Here is a 23645-nt window from a genome sequence, read left to right as displayed (position 1 = left end):
GTTCCTTCTTACACAGAGTCAGACAAACTCATGGATACCATTTTTTATGCTTTTGCATGTAATTTGAAGGTATATTGAATAGGTTAGCATTAGGACAATGGTTGGGATTAGGGTACTTGTGACTAGTTACTCCTAGTGAATGTGTCAGTATTTGCAACAAGTCTGGGTGTGCTTAGAGAGGCTTAATCCAGTCTCTTGGATTGTTGGAACATACAGTATAAACATGAGGTAGTTGGACTTCCGAGATTTCCTTATTTTTAAAGAGGAACTCCACATATTTTACACATCATTCTTTTTACAGGTGTTGGGTAGTGCTACTGCATATGTGAAAAAAGTTGTATAAAGCCTTTTGTGGCTCCAGAGGGAGCTGCGCAAAGTTTGATAAATTGCCTCAAGTGATTAACTGAGCAAAGAGCTCCCACTCAAGGTAGCTTTGTTTTGCTTGCATAGATAAAAGGCATTGGTTTGTCTGACTCTGGGTAACTGGGAAAATGTTTTAATTCAAGTCATGAGTACAATAATGCAAAGGCAACCTCTGTGCTTGGGACATACATAATGCATACCCATTACCTTAATACCTAGAGCCCTGACTTAGAAAATACTGCAGTATATCGCTTATCCTCAACAATGAAGCAAAGCCACTACTGTGGAGGTAGTGATCCAGGGAGGGGTGTTTTAAAATCCTACTGAATTGTTCTTGTTCTGTCTCAAAGACCGCCAAAAGACAGGACTGAAAAGAAGTTGTGGTGTACATGCATTTTTAAATAAAGTTGCATATCAAGATGGAGAAAGATAATCTCTGCTAGTGTCATTGTGGAACTTGGAGGAAGAGAGGCATTTCCATTACTTTCTGAGGTCACCATCTAAACTTGACAACTTTCATTGTAGTGCACCTACTGAGACCTGATGAAACTGGGTGGGGAGCAACAACCGTAAGATGGTACTATGATAGCAGATACTATGATAGAACTACTGCACTTAGCAATATAGTTTATGTATAACATATGATACTGCAACATGTGTTAGCACTGCACTTGGATGACATATTTTGAACAAATAAGCCCTGGCCTTTGCTTTGTTGCATATGCTGCTTGTGCAGACAATATGCAAGAAAAGTCATAAAGTTAAAAGTTTTCTTCCCTGGGTGTTTCCAGCTATAGTAAACATAGTCTGACTGCTTTTAGGCTCCTTCTGGCACAACCTTTTGAATGTTTCCATAAAATATGATGTATGTGATGGTGCCTGCTTTTATAAATACATTCAACCTCACAGACATCATGTCTCTTATGAGAATACTGTATCCTCCAGCCTTCTGGACAAAATCCCAATTAGGTTTTTATTGGAAATTATGGATTGTATTGCGCTCCATTTGCTATTTATTTTTAGCAGCTTGCTGTATACTGGCTGCATCCCAGATTTATTTAAAACTGCTTGTGTCCAGCAAGTCCTTAAAAAATAAAAAAATAAAAATAAAATAACCTGGGCTTGATCCTACACTCCTGGATAACTATCATCCAATCTCTAAACTTCCTTTAATTTCAAAGATTCTCAAAAAACTTGTATCTAAGCAGCTTCTTGCTGCTGTGGAAAATAATAATACCTTTGAAAAGTTCTGGCTTTCGTCAACACCACAGCACTGAGACAGCCCTTCTCAAAGTCACTAATGACCTTTTAATGAATGCTGACGCAGGCATGTGCTCAATTCTTGTGCTGCTGGACTTAAAGTGCTGCCTTTGTCACAACTGATCATGGCATTCTTTTAGATAGACTGAGGTACTGGGTGGGCATATCTGGCACTGCATGAGACATCTCATCTTATTTGTCTACTAGGAAATTCTGTGTCATCATTAAAAACTACATGTCATCCTTTTCCCATATCAGCTATAGTGTGCCACAAGGTTCAATTCTGGGACCAATACTGTTCTCCTTATATATGCTCCCCTTGGGTGATGTCATCCGCAGACATGGGATTTCTTTTCATTGTTATGCAGATGGCACACAATTGTACCTCCCTGTCAAGCCCACTGACCTTAGTACGCTGAGTTCTCTGCAGGACTGCCTGTCTGACATAAAAAATTGGATGTCGATACATTTTCTACAGCTCAACTCAAATAAAACTGAAATCCTTGTTATTGGGCCACAACATATCATTAAACAAATACTGCCATCTACTGGCTACCTGTCACAATATTTCAAACCTGTTGTAAGAAATCTTGGTGTCCTGTTTGATAGCAATTTATGTTATGAGCAACATATCACTAAGCTAATCATGTTTTTGTCACCTCAGAAATATTGCTTGCCGACATTGCCGATTTTAAATTTTAGTGATGCAGAAACTGTTGTACTGTTGTACTGTTTTATCTCTTCACAACTTGATCATTGTAACAGTCTGTTCACTTGTCTTAATCAAAAAACTTTGAAATGACTGCAGACTGTACAAAACTCACAAATCACAAATCATCACACCTGTTTTAGCCTCTTTACATTGGCTCCCTGTTTGTTTCAGGATTGATTTTAAGATCTTATTGATTACTTTTAAGGCTCTTCATGGTCTGGCTCCAGATTATATTTTAGACCTTTTAATCCCTTATGAACCTTTACGTAGTTTGAGATCATTGGGCAAGGGTCTTCTGGCTGTTCCTGAGTCCAGGATGAAAACTAAGGGGGACAGAACTTTTGCCATCAGGGCCCTGAGGCTCTGGAACAACTCGCCTGAAGAAATTAGGTTGTCTGAGTCAGTGTCTTCTTTTAAGTCTCTTCTCAAAACACATTTTTATCAAAAAGCATATCGTGATCTTAATGTTTTTATGTATTTTATTTATTTTATATTTTATCATTCACTGTGGTATTTTATTTCTCTCTCTGTGAAGCACTTTGTACTTTGTTTTGATAAGTGCTCTATAAATAGTTTTATTATTATATTAATTATTTTAAAAAGTTTTATTTATTATTATTTATTACTTCACTCACCTGTTAGACACATTAAGTCTGTTTCTATGGTTCAGAAAGGCTAATTTGCATAATCAATTTATATTAAGAAATATATTTACGGGTGCTGTTTTACAGCAACACAATGGTTCAGCACTGGGCATCAGTTGATAAGAATTTGCTCTGATTTATCTTGGTTGTGTCACAGTTGCAATGTGGCTGTGACTCATCTCTGCCAGGGTGAAACTGGTTTGAATAAACTGTTCATTTACATTTCATATAAAACTGTGTTTTTATTCAAATTTGCCCAATTGTTATGGTAACTTTGTAGGACCAAAGCTGACTGCGACTGAAGATCTACTGTATATCTACAGTGGTGTGAAAAAGTGTTTGCCCCCTTCCTGATTTCTTTTTTTTTTTTTTTTTTTTTTTGCATGTTTGTCACACTTAAATGTTTCAGATCATCAAACAAATTTAAATATCAGTCAAAGATAACACAAGTAAACACAAAATGCAGTTTTTAAATGAAGGTTGTTATTATTAAGGGAAAACAAAATTCAAACCTACATGGCTGAGGCCTAACACTGTTTTAAGATCCTGGTTTTTGGTCATTACGGGTTCATTCTATATTAATCCCAATGAATACAGTAAAATGGGAGAAAATAAAAGTTGAAAGATCCATTGTCTGGTCATATCATATTGTGTACATTTTCAATTATGGAATGGACTGTGTTTTAAGATAGCACATTTCAATCAAACAATTAATAAATTGTGTGATTCTCTCTTTCTTTCTGGAAAAATTAGTTTGATTTACCTCTTTTAAACATCATCATCATTATCATCATCATCATCATCATCATGATCCAGCGAGCAGAGCTGGTCTTGTGTAGGGAGCAGTGACACAACAGAGCAAAACAAACATTTTGGAGAAGAGAAGAGGCCAGGGCATTATCATCTATATGGGAGTACATATTAATCTGGAGGCTGGCAAACTGCCAAGAGAAAAATTAATGTTGGAGCGCTGGCTGTCTCAAACACAATGCCTATGCAAAAGTGCAGTGTGTGAGAGTTAATCTGAAATTTCATACAAAGGGGTTTTATTGAGATGAAACCCACTGGAACCTGCACGGACAGAAGAACAGGTGTGTAGAGGACTTTTTCAAGCACAGAAACACAGTTTGAGAATAGGCAACACAGAGACAGAGCGAAAGGCTGGTTGGTAAATGTATCGTCAGTGTCTTGCAGAAGTCTTGTAGTTCCAAAAAGATCCTTGTCCCTATACTGTAAGTCTAAACATATCAATTTAAATGCACCAGGGTCACAAAACCTGGTGAATTAGGGGGTGACAATATGAGCTATTAATGACAGTTATTAAGATTTATAAAGCAGGTCACTGACGTAAAGGCAAACTGCTGTAACAAAGAGTTTCCCTTCGGGGATCAATAAAGTATTTCTGATTCTGATTCTGATAGCCATGACTCCAAATGTTTGTTTTTTTTCCTGCCAACGGGAATGAACTACTCATACTCAACTACTCTAACAAACAAGAAAGAGCAATTAAGAGAAAGACATTAAGATAAATGACACAGCTATTAAAGGGAAAGTTTCGGCACCTTTTAAGTGGATGTCCAGTCAGTATTGATGGTAAATGTAGTCAATTGAAGCAATAAATTCCTCAGTACGTGCTATATTGTGCAGATTGAGCAGAGTTCTCATGCTCGCAGAGCCATGCCAGCAGTGCCTACATTTGCCAAGCACATGAATTCCTGCATTTCACCATTTCTTTTTCACATATAGCTATATTTAATTATCATACAGCAGCAACACACATACAGGTGTCGGGCTTCGATATATCAACAAAGCTAATGGCTGAGCTAGTGCTTTGTTTATAATATAACTTTCCACAAAAAGCAGCAACATGAAAAAAGTTAACTGCATCCAAGTTACTACTCTTGTTAATTGGTTGTCTTCAAATGAGGCTTAACGTTCAAACTGTTTCTCTTGACTGTCCCTTAATATTACAACATTAGTCCAACATCACCCCAGCTTTTGGGAGTAAAAACAACAAAGCTGATGCTAGCTGAGCTAGCGCTGCAATATAAAGTTCCACAAAAAGCAGCAACATGAAAATAGTTACTGACATCCAAGCTACTACTCTCATTATTTAGTTGGCTTCAAATGAGGCTTAACGTTCACACAGTTTCTACTGACTGTCCCTCAATATTACAACATTAGTCTAGCATCGCCCCAACCTGTGGGAGTAAGTTACCCCCTAGCCTAATGTTAGCTATTACTTTGTTGGCCAAAACATAGCATTAGGTGACAAAGATACTCACTGGTCATCTGCCTCGTCGTCTTTTCCAGTTTATCTTCGGGATCCTGAAGAAGTTCTCCAGCACACCTTTGTCCATGTGAGGAGTAAAACTTTCATGCATAGTAACCACACTCTCTCGGGGTTGGCTCAGCGACAGCATCCAACAAAAACTGCCCACGCTGAAATTCATTGCAGCAGAATGATTCAGTTTCTGTTGGAATCGGAGGGCAATTTAAGCAAAGGCATCACCAGTTGCTGTTTGCTCTCAGTGGCTCAGGTTCTGGAGGATCTCCACTAGCCATATCCTCTTGCACAGCTAATGTAGCCACAGTCTCAGCCTCTCTCCGCTGCATTTCTTTGGTGTATACTCTGGCTTGAATAAATATGGCTGAATATCCGAGTCAGCCAAAACATTGTAAAATGTATCCATAATATCCTCTGCACTCATATTTTGGGATGCCATTTTTGCTGTTGGAAACGTAGCTATTTTGCAATACAAGCAAAGAGAACAAGTAGAAGCTAGAACTCCAAGTTGAAGTAGCCTGTAGTTCTTCCTTGCCTCCAACTACGTCACTGTCACATCAAATGACGGCACTGAATGCAGGAAGTCCTACTTGGTGAACTTCTCGGTCAATATAGCAGGTAGTGAGGAATTTAGTGCTTCAGTCGACTGCATTTACCACCAGCAGAATTGAGCTGAATTTTCCCTTTAAAACAGCTGTTTTACTAAAGAAAAACATTTTAATGTCTTTTTCGCAAAAAATGCGAAATGTTGCCATCAATGTTGTAAATTATAGAAGACTTTACATGAGATTGCTCATAGGATGTGGAAAAGCAATTGTGACACTAGCAAAGGACATCAATATCAGTGGCATTACATTACTATTGGGATGAGTTTAAGTAAGTCTGGTATTGTGCATGCTGGCTCAAAGTCATGGCTTACTGGGACACTTGAATCAAATAGAGCCATCATTAATTTTATTAGTAACAGCTGTACTCCCTCATTCTGGATATGATAATAATTACTAATTACATCCTCATCAGGTTCTGTGCATAACTATCCACCACCTTCCAGTACTTTGCACCATATAAAATCCAGGGCTTTGACAGCTAGCTGGAGCTGGAGCTAATAGCTAATTCTGCACTCTTTTCCACTCATTACTTTTGTGATTCGTGCAGTTAAGGCACAAAATAATGTTTCATGTTGATCTATTCATAAACTCTCAATCATTTTGGTTTGCTTTCTACCCACCTCGTGTGTGCACATCTCACTGATGCTGCTGCTCGGAAACCCATCTCTACTGTATATAAAAGACTGCATTAATATAGACAGATTGCAGTGGTTTACAGAATGTCTGCAGGTATTTTGTGCAATGTAGCAGTTAGCTAAACAAGAATTTTAAAATAGCAGCATGTGGTTACATCACTACAGTCTCCTTCTTGAAAATGTAATGGGTAATAGGAAGTTATTTTTATGGTCAGATAAATATAGTGAAATGTGTGGCAAACATTATAGCAGCCATTAATGGCCGCTATTGTTGGGTAACAAATCATTGGGGATAACAGACAATCTTTTCTTAATTCATGCCTGGTTTCTAGAAGAAGTCTGCTCCAACAGCGACTGTTACATAACAACCAACAACCGGCTTTAAGATACCATATTTTTCTTTAGTACACTAACAAAACAGAAAGGAGAAGAAAAAAATAAAACCCTGAAAAATAGCTGGCTAAAGGTTTAAGTTCAGCTGAGGGCTTTGGGGTCCTGTCGTTAAAATCTTGACTTTTGCCCATTTCTCTTGGGTGAAGCTTTTATAGTAGGAGGAGTAACGATCTGACTGAATGTGAAATTATGTTCAGGTGATGAAATTACTAATTGCAGCACTGCATACATGTCTCTTTTACAGAATCTGAAATGTAGCATTTGGGCACAATTACACAGGAAGACTGAAAGAGGCACGGTGTGCTGCCCTGTCTTTGTTGTTAAATCCTCCTGTGGGTTTGTGTTTTTGTTGCTTGGCAACCACAAATTCAGCTAATGTTCAGCTGTTATTCACTCAAGCAGCTATTGATTATTATAAACATTGACAATTCATGATGAAAGGCTAGAAATTTAATTGGGAGCACTAAGTTTCCTATAGGCTGCTTTTTTCTCATCAGACTGCAGTAACTACTGAAGACATAAAACTATGGGCTGTCCTGAGTTTATTATTTAAAAGGGTCACTGCCTAAGTTCCATCTGTCTGTTGATCCAGTTTGTCAGTAGAAAAAGAGAATAGCAAAGTGCACAAAGCGGGAAGACATGAGGCAACCAGCAACGTAAAAACAAGAGCTGGAACTGTTCCACCTTGAAAACAACTAGAAAAGGCTGCCCTCTGCTGCTTAAAGCATGTCCTGTGTGATCAGGCTGTTACTTTTCTCCTGTTACCACCTGCCCCAGCTGCCCTGCTACAGAAACCCATGGCAATTTTCTACAGTGGGCTAAAAACAAGATTAGCATAACATTTTAGGTTTATTAAATTAAATTAAAGGTATGACCAGGATTTATATTTTTCAATTTGGGCCAAGGCTCTAGCTCCAACCTTTTTTGTAACTGTGTGAAAAATCTAACCAACACTCCCTGAAACATATATGAAAACACCTGCTCAGTATTTTAGTTTTCAAAGTGTCAGGTAAACTTCAGCTGAGATTTTGTCTAGAAAAGTTTATGAATTCCAAAGCCACACTATATATATTGTAACGTCCTCCTCCTCATTCTCGTGACTCCACCCTCCCCTGCTGCCTCAGCATACGGTAACACCTGCAACCAACCCTCTGATACCTTTAGAATGATCCATAGAGTGGATTCCCAGGCCACCAGAAGAAAATAGATCACTGGTTTTAAACTGACTGCTTCCACTGGTGTTACTGGTAGTTTTGTTTTCCACACCGAACAGGCCTGAATTCTTCTGGGTGTCCATAGCTGAATCCATCGCAGTCGGGCCGAAAGTGGAGCTCATACTGGTCTGGAACGGTGGCAGGCTGGACCCCATGGTCCCTCCCATCCCAGACTGAGAGAAGCCTGATGGAGAGACAGAATACAGATACACATCACCAATAGACAGCTGGCTCTATGTATAAAATCGTACATACTGCTGTACTGCTGCTATACACACTATATATACCGCTTGCTGCTTTATATTTTCAAAATGTACATACTGTAAGGAAGCTGTAATAATAGTGGTGAGACCAAGTAATAGCATTATTTGGTAACACTTAACCATAACCAGATTGGCCTGCTTTAAATATAAAAATAAATCAGGTAAAGTAATGTATTATAATTTGTTATTCTATACCATTTTCAACAATAATAACTAATTGTTACTGATAAATTTAAGCATTACCTAGAATTTGAAAATTTCCGATTAGCACCCCCAGTGGTCGTATCAAAGAAACTGTGAGCTATTTGCACCAATATTCACAGCGATTGTCAAATTTTTCTACCAATTATAATGAATGCAATCAGAATAATTTGAAACATTCTATAATCACATAACCATTATAAACATAGTGGCTTTAACTATTTGCTGTGCGGGGTTATACATTTCCTTTGTAATAAACAGGTTTCCCATTTACAAAGAATCCTGGATTTGTGCGCAACAGGAGGGGAGAAAACATGCTGCCACAATGTCATGATAACTTAATTATGGACATTTTTAGTATTTAGAAATAAAGCAAATTACTGGAAACCAGTCAAAATAATTGTTTAAAGGTCTACATTTCAGACTGTTCTCACCAGAAAAACGTCCATATAAGTTGGCTATGCAAGCAACTTATTACAACCCATAGGGGGTGGGTGGATGGGTGGATGGCACAAACAAACAAAAGGACTTTCACCCAGGAGACCGGGGTTTGTGTCCCGTGTGAAATCAAAAGTCCAGCAGCCCATCCTCAACTGCCACCAGTAGGGGCGCTACTTTAGGAAACACTCCTATGGGAACAAACAACCTATGTGGTATGTGTCGTATGAGTTGGAGGACTTCTTGCTACGTTTGTATGGCTTGCTAACATGACACATGGAATTCCGGTGTTAATAAGTAGCAATGATAATGCTAACCAAGACTACACACAAAGTTAGCTCTACAGGTATTGAGGAATGAACTCTGTGCCCCAAACCATCAACCAGCAGCAAGGGTTAAAAGCACTGAACTCTGACCACCCCACTAGAACTAGTAGCTAATTCTGCATTCTGAGCTAACTGGAAGGTTTTCTTCTTGAGATAATAAACATTTTCCACCCATTACTTTTGTGATTTGTGCAGTTTAAGACACATGTTGATCTCTTCATAAACTCTCAGTCATTTTGGTTTGTTTTCTACCCCCTTCATGCACTCACATCTCACTGATGACATTGCTCAGAAAACTGTCTATAGAAAATGGAAATGTCTTTGAAATGTAAATTTGGCCCAAAATTTAAAAAAAGAATAAATAAAATAAGTTATTTGTGTGCATGAAAGTTTAAAGCTGTGTGAAGGAATGAAGATAACAGACAGGACTGGGTAATAGTTTAATATTATCATTTAATATTTTGTGTTATCATTTACCAAATCCTGTTTTGACTTTGATTAATGAAATTGTCATTAAAAACAAAATTAGTTTTTAAAATATGTATTTTACATTTGCAAAACGTTTTGATTTTGCATACATTTGCCATATTGTGATATTGATATCGTAAAAACAATGCTGTTCAGCAGCTTGGCTTGTATGTCACTAGATAATGAACGTTGTTATGAGCACATAACATAAATCTACAGCTAAAAAATAATATATAGCAATAACATATAGCCAGAGCCAGACAGACAGACAGAAAGATTAGGGAGAGAAGAAGGGTGACCAAGGGAGGAACAATTGGAGTATCAGAGAGGACAATAGGTGCAGAGAGCCCGAGAGTCAAAATGAGTGGGAAGAGTGAAAAAAAAAGAGGTGAAAGATCAGGAGAGATGAGGAGCAGAATGAAATGAGCCTGTGGGAAAGAAGACAAATGGGCAAAGCAAATGTAGACTTTGGAAATATTAAACAGGATCTTGTTGCATATTAAATGTGTGCATGCAGTATGTAAAGTTAAATGGAAACACCAAAAATGGCTAAATATAACACATTTTTGGTAATTTTGACATGTCACAGTAGGAAAAGCACAGGTGTAAATAATAAAATGAATGATGGCTGAATTCCATTTAGCTATTTCAGTTTCAGGTTCCTGGTATTGTTCATGCTGGCTCACCAGACTATACAAGTACAGTCCATTACTGTCACACTGTCATGACTTACTGGGACACTTGAATAGATAATAGCCATAATTAATGTTATTGGTAACACATTTTCCTACTATGACAAGTCAAAAAGGCAAATTTAGCATAGCAACAAAGAGAAAATGCAATGCACCAATATGTACGTTTTTATTGGACTTTATTATTTGTGACCCACAGAAGACAATCCACAAATGTGTACCATGATACACAAATATCTCACTATCCACAAATGTGTATTTTTTGAATTGTGGTATGTAAGGTCATATCCACAAAAATATAAAGTGATTTGCAAATATGCATAACTTACTCTGTAAATATGTATTTTAATTTCACATAAAAATGATAGAGGTTTTACAAATGTAAATAGTTTCACCACTACAAATACATGTAAAGTGATATTTACACATTTGTAGATCCATTTATACATGCAAAATGGGTTTTGCACATTCATAGACTGCTTCCTGTCAACTTGTGGGCCACGTGACATTTGTGACTTCCCTCCTGTTTATTTGTGGAATTTTGTCAAATTCGTACCACAGCAGATCTTTAAAAAGGAATCTGTAAATTGAGGTGCAGTTAATCTACTCCAGCAGGTGGCGAGATTCCCTTACATGCCCTAACGACACACTGTAAGCTACTGGAAGAAGGCTGAACAAGAGTCATCGTACAACAGGAGAAAACTAGCTAGCTTCTACCAGGAGGTGAAAGACAAGGTGGAGCATCTTTATTTAACCTAAAGGTTGATATTCAGGGTGGGGTTCATCATTGTCATCTCCAGGTGAGTGTGCTGTGCTTGCTTACTTACTGGCGTTACTTACAGTTTGCTAACGTTAGTGTTAGCTAGCTGTGGCAGTGGTGTACAAGCTAGCTCATGTTAGATCATTTAGTTCGGGGCCCTGTTTCAGAAAGCGAGTTTAGTGAAAAGTCTGAGGTAAACTCTGGGTTTTCAGTTCCAGAAAGAGAGGTAACTTAAACTCTGTAAATCTAACCTGCTTGCTGGCAGGTTTTCTTCAACATACCCTTAGTTTCTCTCTGCCTCCTCCCTCTTACAGAGCCGCAGACTCGCTGTTTCATTTCCTCATTCATTCACTCCCCATCAGAGCGCATATCGAAGCGCATTAGTTAGCGGAGGTTTACTGTCAGAAACTCTATCCTGGCTGGATATTAGTTTGTTACTCAGGACTGTGTTAAGTTGCCACTTTTATGCGCTGTCAGTCATTTCTTTAAACAGCGGCACTACATGCCTCGCATTGTCACTCAGGTTTTCCTGATACTCTATTGGTGTATTTGCTTGATTTCATAAGTGTCAATACTCTTTAATGCCTCTGCATATGTCACCTTATTCACAACCTTGTACCTCTGTACTTCTTTAGCTTGTTTCTGGACCACACATCCAGCATATGCAGCACTATGCTCACCTTCACAATTGCAGCATTTTAACTTAACATCATTATTACATTTTCCATAGTCCACGTCCACATCCTCCATAGACATTTCCAGAGGTACATTTGATATCACTTCTCTTAACTTTGCTGCCATTCCTGGTACATGCACTTTAATCTTTCCACCATCAAAATCATTTCCTGCTGTATAGCTTATTTAATTTTCCAATTTTAATTGGCCTTCATCATTACTGAGCATAATAATGATTTTCCACTCTTCCTGCTTGTCATCATCAGGCCTACTGTTCCCGCTAGGTTTAGCTTTAATCTTTTCGGTGGCTTGTCTTGAATTACCCTCTCCTCCACTACTCGCTTCAGACCATGCTTTTTTCCTTGCCTTTTTAGTTTGCCTAACCTCCATATCTGAAGGCCACTCATCACCATCTGAACTATAACCCATTGCTACAATCACAGTACAGTTTGATTGCAATCCGCCGTCTCTCGTCCATACAATTCTCTATCGTCCAGCCAACCAAAAACTCGTAACTGCACCTCAATTTATAGATTCCTTTTTACAGATCTGCTGCGGTACAAATTGGACAAAATTCCACAAATAAACAGGAGGGAAGTCACAAATGTCACAAGGCCCGCAAGCTGACAGGAAGCATTCTACAAATGTGCAAAACCCATTTCACATGTCAAAATAGATCCATAAATGCGTAAATATCAATTCACATGTATTTGTTGTGGTGAAACTATTTACATTTGTAAGACCTGTATCATTTTATGTGGAATTAAAATATGTTTTTACAGAGTAAGTTATGCGTATTTGCAAACCGCTCTATATTTTGTGGATATGACTTTACACATCACAAATAAAAAAATACATGATATTTGTGTATTATGGTACACATTTGTGGATTGTCTTCTGTGGGTTACAAATAATAAAGTCCAATAAAAACTTCCATACACCAGTATCTCAGACCAAAAACAAATGTGCGCTACAGCGCACCAGACTCTATTGAGAAAAAAAGTAATTTTACCTTGGAGATCATAGTATATCGTCCTACAGCGGCATCTTGTGACCACGGCCGTCAAAGCAGCTTCATTGTCCGTTGTTGTTTTGTGTCTTTGCAGCGCGTTTGTGATTTGGTTGTTTTGAATGTTTTTGTAGCACATTTCTGTATTTGGTTGTGTTGTGTGTTTTGACAGCGTATTCATGTATTTGGTTGTGTTTTTGCAGCATGTTTTCTAAATGCTGCGCATGTGTTGTCAAATTAATGAAGATGTTTTTTTAATTTGCTTGTGTTTTGTCTACTTTCATGTGTTTTCTTAAGTTGCAGTGTGTTTGTCCTTGTCTGCCACTGTAGTTTTTGCCACTGACTGGTTCAGATTGTTATTCTAAGTGTCTGACAACATTATGGAAAAGATCACTACAGAGGTAGACCTTTTTGTTAAACAGTTAGATCCTTTTTGTTTAACTATAAACAGCCATTGTATCGCTCTTGCCTGCCACCAGACTCCATTGAAAAAAAACATTTTACCTTTCAGACCATCATTAAACACACTTCATTCCAACTCTAAATTTTACCTCGCATCATTAAACACACTTCATTTAAACTCAACAGAAACATAATAAAACTCACCGAAACCATCTTTGTTAGTCTTTCCACTGTTCCAACAATCATCAACTCTGGTTTGGTCGAAATAAATCCCTAATTCAACACGTTACATGAAAACATAAACAGTTCTCCTCACACAAACAGTTTCACACGAGGGACTCACAAGCACTAACATGCAAACGTGGCCGGTGCGGTAGAATAAACAAAGCACAGAGAGGCTGTGATAACAGCACAGGAAGAGGGGGTGTGACATCATCCTCTGCTCAAGACGCTATTACTCCACTATATCTTTATATAGTAAATAGTTGTTTGCTGCTATATTAATGTTCAGAATTTAATTTACAGAACCTTTAAAACTGAGACAACATTTAGTATTCAATATGTTTGTTATGAGGATTATGTAAAAAAAAAAAAAAAAAAAAAAAAAACATTACTTGTTCGGTATTCATAGTGACCACATGAAGAATATGACAATATCCTTATGTTGTGGGGTATACAGTTTTTGGTACCCAAATGTAAAAGGAGACCACTTTACTAGTCTCACAAGGATGTGATTTCATCCTTGTCAACATTTTAAGCTTTTTCTTGTGAATATTTATTACAGTTTTTTCTGAATGCTTAAGCGCTAATCGTGATTCTTGTAGCACAATTTCTAAAACTATTAATACGTATAGCAAAACCACTCACTGAGTTTGCAAAACTAAAAGCACAAACACTGCTTTGCACTCAGTTTGCAATTTTGTAACACACACTTTGCAAAACTGTAGGCACAATTCACGGCACAACACTCTTTTTGCAGAACTTTAAACACAACTCACTTCTTACACTCAATTACCAAATTTCCAACACACTCCTAGCAAAATTATACACATGTATGGCTATCATTAACACTATTTTGCCAACTGTCTGGCACACTTTCACATGTGAAAACTGTTTTAGATAATTAGTTCACTTTGCAATCAGCCTAAGCACTATAAATAAGCCACAGGTAAGCTGTCTGTGTGGAGTACAATGGAAGGAGCAGTAAGAGTGAGAAGAGTGAGAATCAGAGGAGGCCGAGGGAGAGGACGTGGAGGTGAAGAAGTTGGAGGAAGAGGACGTGGAGGTGAAGAAGCGAGAGGGTTAGAGGAAGTTAGAGGAAGAGGACAAGGAGGAGCAAGAAGAGGATGAGGAGGGGAAAGAGGAAGGGTAAGAAGAGTAAGAAATAGAATAACTGATGACATCAGAGCTACAATAGTGGACCATGTCATCAACCATGGGATGACCCTGAGGGAAGCTGGCCAACGGGTTCAGCCTAATTTGAGCCGCTACACTGTGGCACCATCTTTCAAAATATACACAGTGTAAGCATTTCTGCACTAAGTCGTGTACTTGCGCGCCACAGAATAAGAATGAAGCAATTTACAGAGTTCCTTTCGAGAGAAACACAGAACGTGTAAAGCAACTGCGATATGACTGTGCAGGTAAACTATAGTGTCATTGGTTCTGAATTTGGAAGTGCATACTGTGCTCAGTATGCCCATGCTGTGCATGGGCCTGATGTGTTGCATTTGTTTTGTCTTGTCTTGTCCAGAGAGTGATGGAACTAGAAGCAGATGCCATGGAACATGTGCTACTTTTTGTAGATGAGGCCGGTTTTAACCTCAGTAAAACCAGGAGACGTGGCAGGAACATTATTGGACACTGTGCCATCATCAATGTCCCAGGACAACGTGGTGGTAACATAACCATGTGTGCAGCTATAAGCCAAAATGGTGTTGTTCACCATCATGCAACCATAGGCCCATACAACACTGCACACATTATTGCATTCCTGGACACCTTACATGACATGCTCACTGTTCAGAGACCAGAGCATACCCGATATGTCATCATATGGGACAATGTTAGTTTCCATAGGGCTGCTTTGGTCCGTAACTGGTTTACAGACCACCCAATCTTCATGGCACTCAACCTCCCTCCATACTCTCCATTCTTGAATCCCATCGAGGAGTTCTTCTCTGCCTGGCGCTGGAAAGTGTACGACCGTCATCCTCATCAACAGGTAGCCCTTTTACAGGCAATGGAGGAGGCATGTGGAGATATTGACCAGGCATCATGTCAGGCCTGGATACGGCATTCAAGGAGATATTTTCCCCGGTGCCTTGGACTGGAGGATATCGCATGCGATGTGGACGAAATTTTGTGGCCGGACCCAGAAAGACAACATGATGTAGGCTGATTGTCTTTTTTTTTTTTTTGTGAAATTACTATTTTGTGTTCTGACTTTGTCTTGGTTTTGAGTGTGAATAAACACCAATACTTGAAGTTTGGATCCTTGTATGTTTACATGACACTATGACAAAAGTATGACCTCAAATTGACATCTGTACACAGAGAAAGCAAAAGCCAGATGTGTTTTGTATTCATACTATCAGTGTGTAGTTGGCACATTGTGTGCTTAGTAGATGATGGCTTGTGTTTACTGTTTGATACGAAAACACCATTTTTACAAAGGTGTGAAGAGTTAATCTAGCTGTGTTCGCTTTTGCAAGAGAACTACAATGTTTTGATAATTGGGTGAAAGGTTTTCTTATTTGTGTGTAGAGTTTTGCAAAAATAGCCAATAGTTACAAAAAATGTGCTTAAGCAATCAGAAAAAACTGTAAACACATGGAAAGCTATGCTTAAAAGTGTCATAATTGGTAAGTGTTATTTTGGGATTAACCTACAGGGGGCACTACAGCCCTCCTGGAGATCTGCCAAAAAATACTCAAACTTCTTTGCAAACTTCTTTTAAAGTGGGAAAACAGTGTGATAAATAACTAGCATAATAACTCCTTCCCCCCTCACCAGACAGGTAGTCAGAACTGAAGGCAGGCTGTCCAGGTGAGTCTTGGTGTACCCCTGATGACATCAGTGATGACATCATCCCTGGACCTAAAGGCGATAAAGAGAATTATCAACATCATCGCCACTGTACAAACAGAAGATCCCTTTTTTAATGTTATAAGTGCTCCAAGCTTTTTATTGCCCAGATTGCTTATTGCATACATTTCCAAGTATGACATCTCTGAAATACATTAAAGATCCAGACCTAGGATGAATGACCTACATATTTCTGACAAACACATACAGCATCCTGCAAGCTGTATTTTAAAACTGCACCTGAATCTCTGTCTGTCACTCTGCTCTGTCAACTGTTGAAACCAGCCTCTCCAGCCTGTTAGTGTGTATTCTGTGTGTGCGCATGTGTGTACATGTGTTGACAGTGAGGCGACACAACAGTTTGCTGAAGGGACTATCAGCATGGTTACGTAAGGAGAGGACGACAGCATCTGATGTTCCCTAGGCAACGCTTGCTGTTGGCGAACGTGTCTTAAAGGATCGATGCACGTGCGCTACCGGCTGAGGCACACATACCAAGACACACTCGCTCACATACACTATTGACAAATGCTATAAATTAAATACATGTTTGACAAAGTTGTTTGACCAGAAAGTAAAGGGAAGATTTGTACTGCTGATACCATGAAATCCCACTGAGCAGCACAGACATAAAACCTGCTATATATCATAAACTATTATCATAACAATAAAAGTATGTTATCAACTAGATAATACAAATATTTACTTAAAGTACACTTCCTTCTTCGGCAGCCATTACATGATCAAATTAAGCTAAGCACTACTTCAAGTACTACTACAAATGTATTCAGGGGAAAGGGGGACATATTTTTGGCACTGGGACATGTCCATGTCAGTGTAATTGGTGGATATCATGAATAATTAACGTGTCCATTAACTGTAGAAAATGTCTTTAAATGTAGCAAATTAAAGCAACACTGTGACTTTTGCTGAACAGCGATCACTGTGGCCACAAGGAAAAAATATGGGATAATGATACATGCTAAAACATAGTGTAGCACCAGTAGCGAAGAGTCATAAAATCAGCAAACTGACACAGTAACATCAGTCACACAGCAATGTCTATCTAAAGTTTGCTAACATTAGCTAACATTAACACGTAAGGCTGTAGCAGCAAAACCACTGAGTTTATTTAATTTAGCAAGTGAGTGATTTATTGCTGAATTTAGAAAGTTGTCCTAGTTGTTAGCTGCATGTTTTCTTTCTTTTCTCATACAGTCACTCACATTGCTATATCTGCCTGTTGCTGAACAGATAAGGCTGGTGATATTCTATATCATTCTTACTGTCAAAAATGTCACTGAAAACCAAAACCAACAATTAATTACTACTAACAAGTATTAACTCCATCGTTGTCCTAAAACATGACTGAGCCACACTGTTGCACTGTGTAACATGTTTCTTCATTACAATGAACAAACACACTGTAGTTTATTTTGACTCCATTCCACATACACGTCATGCTGCCGTAAATCCACGTATCCTCATACAACGGTTAAGTCACATGAAGTAAATCACGTGACTTAATTTACATAGGTTAAAATAACTCAACGTTGATATTTGGTTTCACTGGGGACACGTACCCCAGTCTCCCGGGTGAAAGTCCTGTGTTTGACCCATCCATCCACCTCCTAATATGGACTTTGACGCTCTTTATACTTCCTAATCTGACTTCCTCCTTTTAGTGCCTGTCATAATTACTGAAGCCACTAGAGGTCGCCACCTAATGATAAATGTAAGTGCCTCATGGCTCCCTATTACGTGGGTTATATACGAATTATAGTGCATTACTTTTCATAGGTATAACTACGAAACGTGAATGAGAACAGCCTCCGTAAATACTTACTAGAGATTAATGCACAACTGAAAATAGTCCCCAACAAATGCACTATTTCCTCCTGTTTGACTAATGTTTACTAAAAACTACCAGATGTGGAAGTAACGAATTACAAGTACTCACGTTACTGTCATTGAGTAGCTTTTTTGTGTACTTTGAGTATTTTTCAAAGTCAGTAATTTTACTTTTACTTAAGTATGTTTTAAATGAAGTAAAGTAGTTTGCGACATTTGTACATCCATCCATTACTGAGTAAATTATTTATTTTTGCTTTAAAATGATCAACGGGGAAAAAACAACCACGATCAAATGCATCGCATCAAAACCCGGCCAACAAGATCAAAATGTCATGCATCGCGCAAACACAGCACTGCGGTCAAGCCAGCCGCCACTTGGATTTTGATGCGCGTCTATTCATGGCATTACGTTACGGGTGGTTAGAACGGCCAAAAAGGTAGAAGAAAGACCCGTTTTTCAGCAATGTTAAAAATAAATTACATTGCACATTATTGTGAATCCAGTTATAATAAAATTCAAAGTTATTGTACTGTACTGTTTTATTTAAAAGTTAGAACTCATCAAATATTAGTCTTTGACCTGTCTTAAGAAACCTTTCCTTCATAGGTGACATGAAATTTTCAATGGATTCCTGTTCAGGATGACCCCTGGCTATAAATGTTCATATGGTTTTACTGTAAAATTGTGGAGAAAATTTAAGGGAAAATCAGCTCAAATTATAACACATTCATAGTGTCGTCATATTAGATATGAAATTTTAAAAATCCTTAATAGGGGACAAGAAATTTCCAGTGGATTCCTGTTCATGATTTTATACACCCTGACTATGCCCATGTCAAATATCGTGTGATTTTACTGTACAGTTTTTGATAAGTTTAAAGCGAAAGATAGTTTAAATTACATTATAACATAATCATCATTCTCTCATATTTGAACTGTCATAAAAATCCTAAAAAATATGAATGACTATCTAAAGGGAAATAATTACACACTCTAGAGGGCAGCAATACGCCATTGTAGGGACCAGTCTGCCTAATCCAAAGAAGAAGAAGACTTTCCAAGTAGTCCAATCCGAAGGACAGCTCCAGTTACACATCAAAATAAGTCGTATACGACATACAAAATATCTCTGGAACGCTGCATGTTAGCTTCTGGGCAAAAAAAAGGGAGTCTCTAACTGTTGTCCCTCCCCAACGAGGGCTCCGGTGTAATCGAATCGTATCATCGTTTCAATATTTTTTAAGTGAGCTACTTTTTACTTGAGTCATTTTTACACAAATACTTTTACTTGAGTAAAATTTCAGTTGTTGGGATTCACAATTGTTAAAGGGGCACCAAACTGTTTAGGTGCAATCAGTTAATTATGACTATCAGAATTATCAAAGATAATCATAAACAATACCTTTAATTAATAAAGTGCTTGGGGCACCACTCTTCCTAAAGAAGAGAAAAGATTGAGTCTCATAAAATACACTAAACTATCAATATGGACCTCAGATTAATAATTAAATTAATAACTATAACCAAAATTACCATTGATAGCTAGTAGGTTGAAGGATCTGGAGTTCAACATTACTCACTCTTGTGAAACATTAAAGAAGGCAGCATAATTATACAAGCATTTATTAAAGATAATAAAGCAAACACACAATATGAAGACTAACTCTAAATATACTAAACTACAGAACAAAGGGATATGTGTGTTCGTGTGTGTGCGCGCATGTGTGTGTGCACGTCCAAGATGGCTGCTTGGATGTAAAATGGCATCAAGCAAAAGAATGGGTGGATGTTTCTTTGTTCTGCCTCCATACTGTATGTCTCATGTGCACGAGCGCATGTGGTCAGCAACAAAGAAGTGTGTGAGCGAGAGCTTTAAAGTTTCTCTCCACCGTGTGTGTGGTTGTGTTTCAGTCAAATTAGAGGTGTATGTGTGTGATCTCTTTAGGATAACAGTGTCAAGTTAAAAGGAGTTAGTTAGCATGCAAAGACTATTTGTATTGTGCATAACATAACTAACATCAGCTTAGTATGTGGCTACCAAATTAACCTAACAGATAAACACGTCACAACAACAAAACCTCAGAAAAACACATCAGTACATGTACATCATTAACTGAACAGTCCTGTGCTTAGCCAAGTACACTGTTACTCTATGCTATGCCCAGTTGTTACGTTACCATTCATTGGGAGGGAAAGCGAGGGTGCTTTGGGTGTTGCTGCTCCGTTAGCCGATGGTCCGTTGTCGTGTACGGGCCAGGCAGGGGAGAATGGTGGTTTCATTGAAGAAGAGTCTTTTGTTGTGCAGTGTCCATTTGTAGAGATTGTTGTCCTCACAGATTTAACAGCTTGGCGTTAACTTGTTTCGTGCTTCTTAAAGGTAGCTGGCAGGCTTTGTGCAATAGCCGTTGGCGCTAAACTTTATTGCAGAGATCTAACAGGCCTTCACGGTGCTGCTGTAGATCAGGAGAGTTTGGGTCTGCTGAATGCTTCTGGTTAGCAGATTGCACGGGGAGGACAGCAAGCAGCCGTCCTTCCAGGAGGAAAAGAGCTGGGAAAAGAGTTCATTTGGGTGTCTGCTGGTGAGCAGGCCACACAGAGAACAAGGCAGCCACGCCTGCCTGCCACAGTGAAGGATTCCAGGAGAAAGAGAGTGAACAATGGCCAATGCCACCTTTTATTTACCTGATGACATCTGGGTCACAGGTCAGACTGGCCACTAGTGGCTGGGATACTGCGTTCAATGCTCTCGGGATTTGGCAATACAGAAGAGCATGCAGTCTCCTAATGAAAGTTCAGTTAAAAATCACACAAATGAATTAATTCATCTGTGGAGTCCCAACACAGTCAAATAACAGTACTTCTACTTGAGTAGGGTATTTCAGTACTCTTTACACCTCTGAAAACTACATTGACCAACTGTTTAAGGAAATTACTGGGCCTTATTTTAAAGATTAACATCTTCAGTAGAAACAACAGCTTGGGGCTGAGTGCTTCAGACAAGGTAGGGTAGTCAGAAAGTATTGAAAGATGGACTAACACATTGTTGGTTTGGGACTTTGATAATAACAGGAATATAGAATAGTATTGCCTTATCCTTTAATGGTGACTATTAGGAATAAGTATAGAAGGTGGAATTTATACCAAAATAAAACATGGATTCTTTCTAACCCGACTGAAAAGTAAAGTAAGTGAAAAGTACAGATCCATTTTAAAAGGGGAGCTCATACTCAGCCTGTAGTTGTAGAATGTCCTATGTGGCTCTGGAGGAGCTTTGTCAAGTCAAAATAACCCTGATGATGTCATCAGGGATTATCTTAGCTAACAGAAAGCCTGCTTTACAAACTGGAGGTTTGGAGTTTGAAAGAAGTGGGAATTTACCAGGCTGGGCGGGTCTAATGAAAACATCCTATCTAGCATTATGGGGAAAATGTTTTTGGAGCTTCAACCATGCAACAGGCAAAAGTCAGGATATGCGTACTTCTGCTTCATCAATTTTAACCATTCTTTTTTTCAAATCTGTCTCTCACAAGTCCTCCAACTTAATGGAAATGCAACACTTAAATTGTTGGAGTACACCTTTAAGAGTGACACAGCCTCCAACTTATACATTTCTTCTCAGAGGTCAAAGTGCAGGGCTGTCTACGGTGCAGTGCCTCTGGAGTGGTTTGAGGCTTGCTGAAGTGCACATTGCGATGATACACCATATACTGTAGGGGTGCCAAGACCCAGTTGCACTTTGGCTCACAGCAAAAGCACAGCTTCCAGATGATGGCAGTCAGCCTCTGGGCAAACTTGCTGACTCTATGTTTAGATAAACATCTAGGTGCATGTTGTAAGTTTTTGAATAATTTCTATTTTCTGCCTGTTAATAACAGGCAACAGTAGACTCATTATTTGCCATGAAGGATGTAGTTTTGACCTTTGCATGTAATTGTAATGGCATGTTATAGTTTTGTCAAAATCTGATAAATAACGTCTAGTATGAATCTATCAATACTCAAAGAAGCTGTAACAGACATGAGGAGACCAATCGTACTAGGTTTTGATATTGTGACTTTAAAGTTAAAGAAGCAGGTTCAGAGAAAATCACTGGACTGAGAAACTGACTGAATAATTCTTGCTCTTCTTTCAGTATCTACCCACACGTTACCCTTGAACAAAATAACTATTCATTAACTGCTCCAGGGAGGCTGCCTATTTTCCAACAGCAGAAGATTGTGGTTATAGGTACTTTTGTCTAAGTGAACACTGGAAAAACTGAAACCTTTTATTTTTTACCTTTTCTCCCTGTCTCCCCGTTGTTTAGACATATTCCCCCAAGATATGTTAACAAAAATATAAAAAACCATGATGAAATCCCATCTTTCTCCTGGTGCTATCATGTTGTCCTTGGTCTGCCCACAGTTTCATGCAGCTATTATTGGTGTGTGCATGTAGCTAATGCTAAAGTCTCTCCCTCTTTCTCTCCAAGCCAAGGACAGGGGAGGTTAGTGTCAAACTACAGCATCCCATCTTCAGTCACAGCTGTCACTATCTCTGGAGAGAGACAAACTTAGAGTGAAAGAGAGAGGTGAGGGGTGAAAAGTAAGGGAGAGATGACGAAGGTAGTGGATAGTAACGGGATGGAAAACGGAGAGAAAAAGAGGGAGGGAAGGAAGAGGGACAGGCAGAGAATGGAAGCATTGAGCTATTTGTGGGCATAAAGAACTAAGTAAAAATGTTTTTCAATTAAAGGACCTGCTGTACGAGATGTATTTCATGTGTGTGTTCATGGTAATGAAGCAACCCAGTGCAACAATGTGGCTCATTAATGTGTTTTTAATAGTTTTTGGACAACAATGGAGAAATAAAATATATTGCTTTCAATACTCAGACAATGCTTGTTGTTAGCATCAATTCAATGGGATTTGATGACAGTAAGAAAAATATAGAATGTCGCCTGCCTTACCCTTTTAGCTACAGGCCACTTGAGAAGATGCCCTCAAATAGTCAGCAGTTGTTTGCTAAACTGAAATATGAAACTGTTTAAAGAAACTACCTTGAATTAAAGCTAGGGTAGGTAACGTTGGGGAAACTAGCAAGAGGCAGTTAGATCCAACTGAAAAAATCCTAACCCCTCCCTTCAGGCCTTCCTCCAAAGCCACTTCCCCAAAACACATTTTCATGCACAATGAGTGTATGGGCAGAGTGCACGCAGTTAGGTAGGTAGGTAGACAGGCAGGTAGGCCATAGGCTTATTACAGGCCTGGGACAGGCACAGATACTGGATTTTTTTCATTTTTCCCCCCAGAGCCTTTTATTTATTGATTGCTGTCAGGATATAAAGAGAATTTCAACAAATGTAACAAAAAAT

The 23645-nt window shown here is 38.6% G+C and overlaps 1 protein-coding gene across 9 annotated transcripts in view; it reads right to left on the bottom strand.

The window, feature by feature from the left end:
- Positions 1 to 23645, bottom strand: part of map4l (microtubule associated protein 4 like) — a 160775-nt gene that overhangs the window by 87685 nt on the left and 49445 nt on the right. For 8 of the 9 annotated variants that reach the window (XR_006380367.1, XM_044218752.1, XM_044218755.1 and 5 more), the window contains exons 3-4: positions 16363 to 16449; positions 8061 to 8300 (exon numbers count right to left, since the gene is read on the bottom strand). Coding sequence is in view for 8 of the 9 variants with exons in the window: in XM_044218752.1 (XP_044074687.1) it covers positions 8061 to 8300; positions 16363 to 16449 (327 nt within the window). In the remaining variant the exon portion in view is untranslated. The remainder of the gene's footprint in view (positions 1 to 8060; positions 8301 to 16362; positions 16450 to 23645) is intronic. The other variant, XM_044218754.1, reaches the window with a different exon arrangement.

The sequence above is a fragment of the Siniperca chuatsi genome, linkage group LG13, assembly GCF_020085105.1.
Source record: "Siniperca chuatsi isolate FFG_IHB_CAS linkage group LG13, ASM2008510v1, whole genome shotgun sequence".
NCBI classification, from domain to species: Eukaryota; Metazoa; Chordata; class Actinopteri; order Centrarchiformes; family Sinipercidae; genus Siniperca; species Siniperca chuatsi.
The sequence above is the reverse complement of the archived record's forward strand: the minus strand, read 5'-3'. Positions and strand labels throughout refer to the sequence as shown.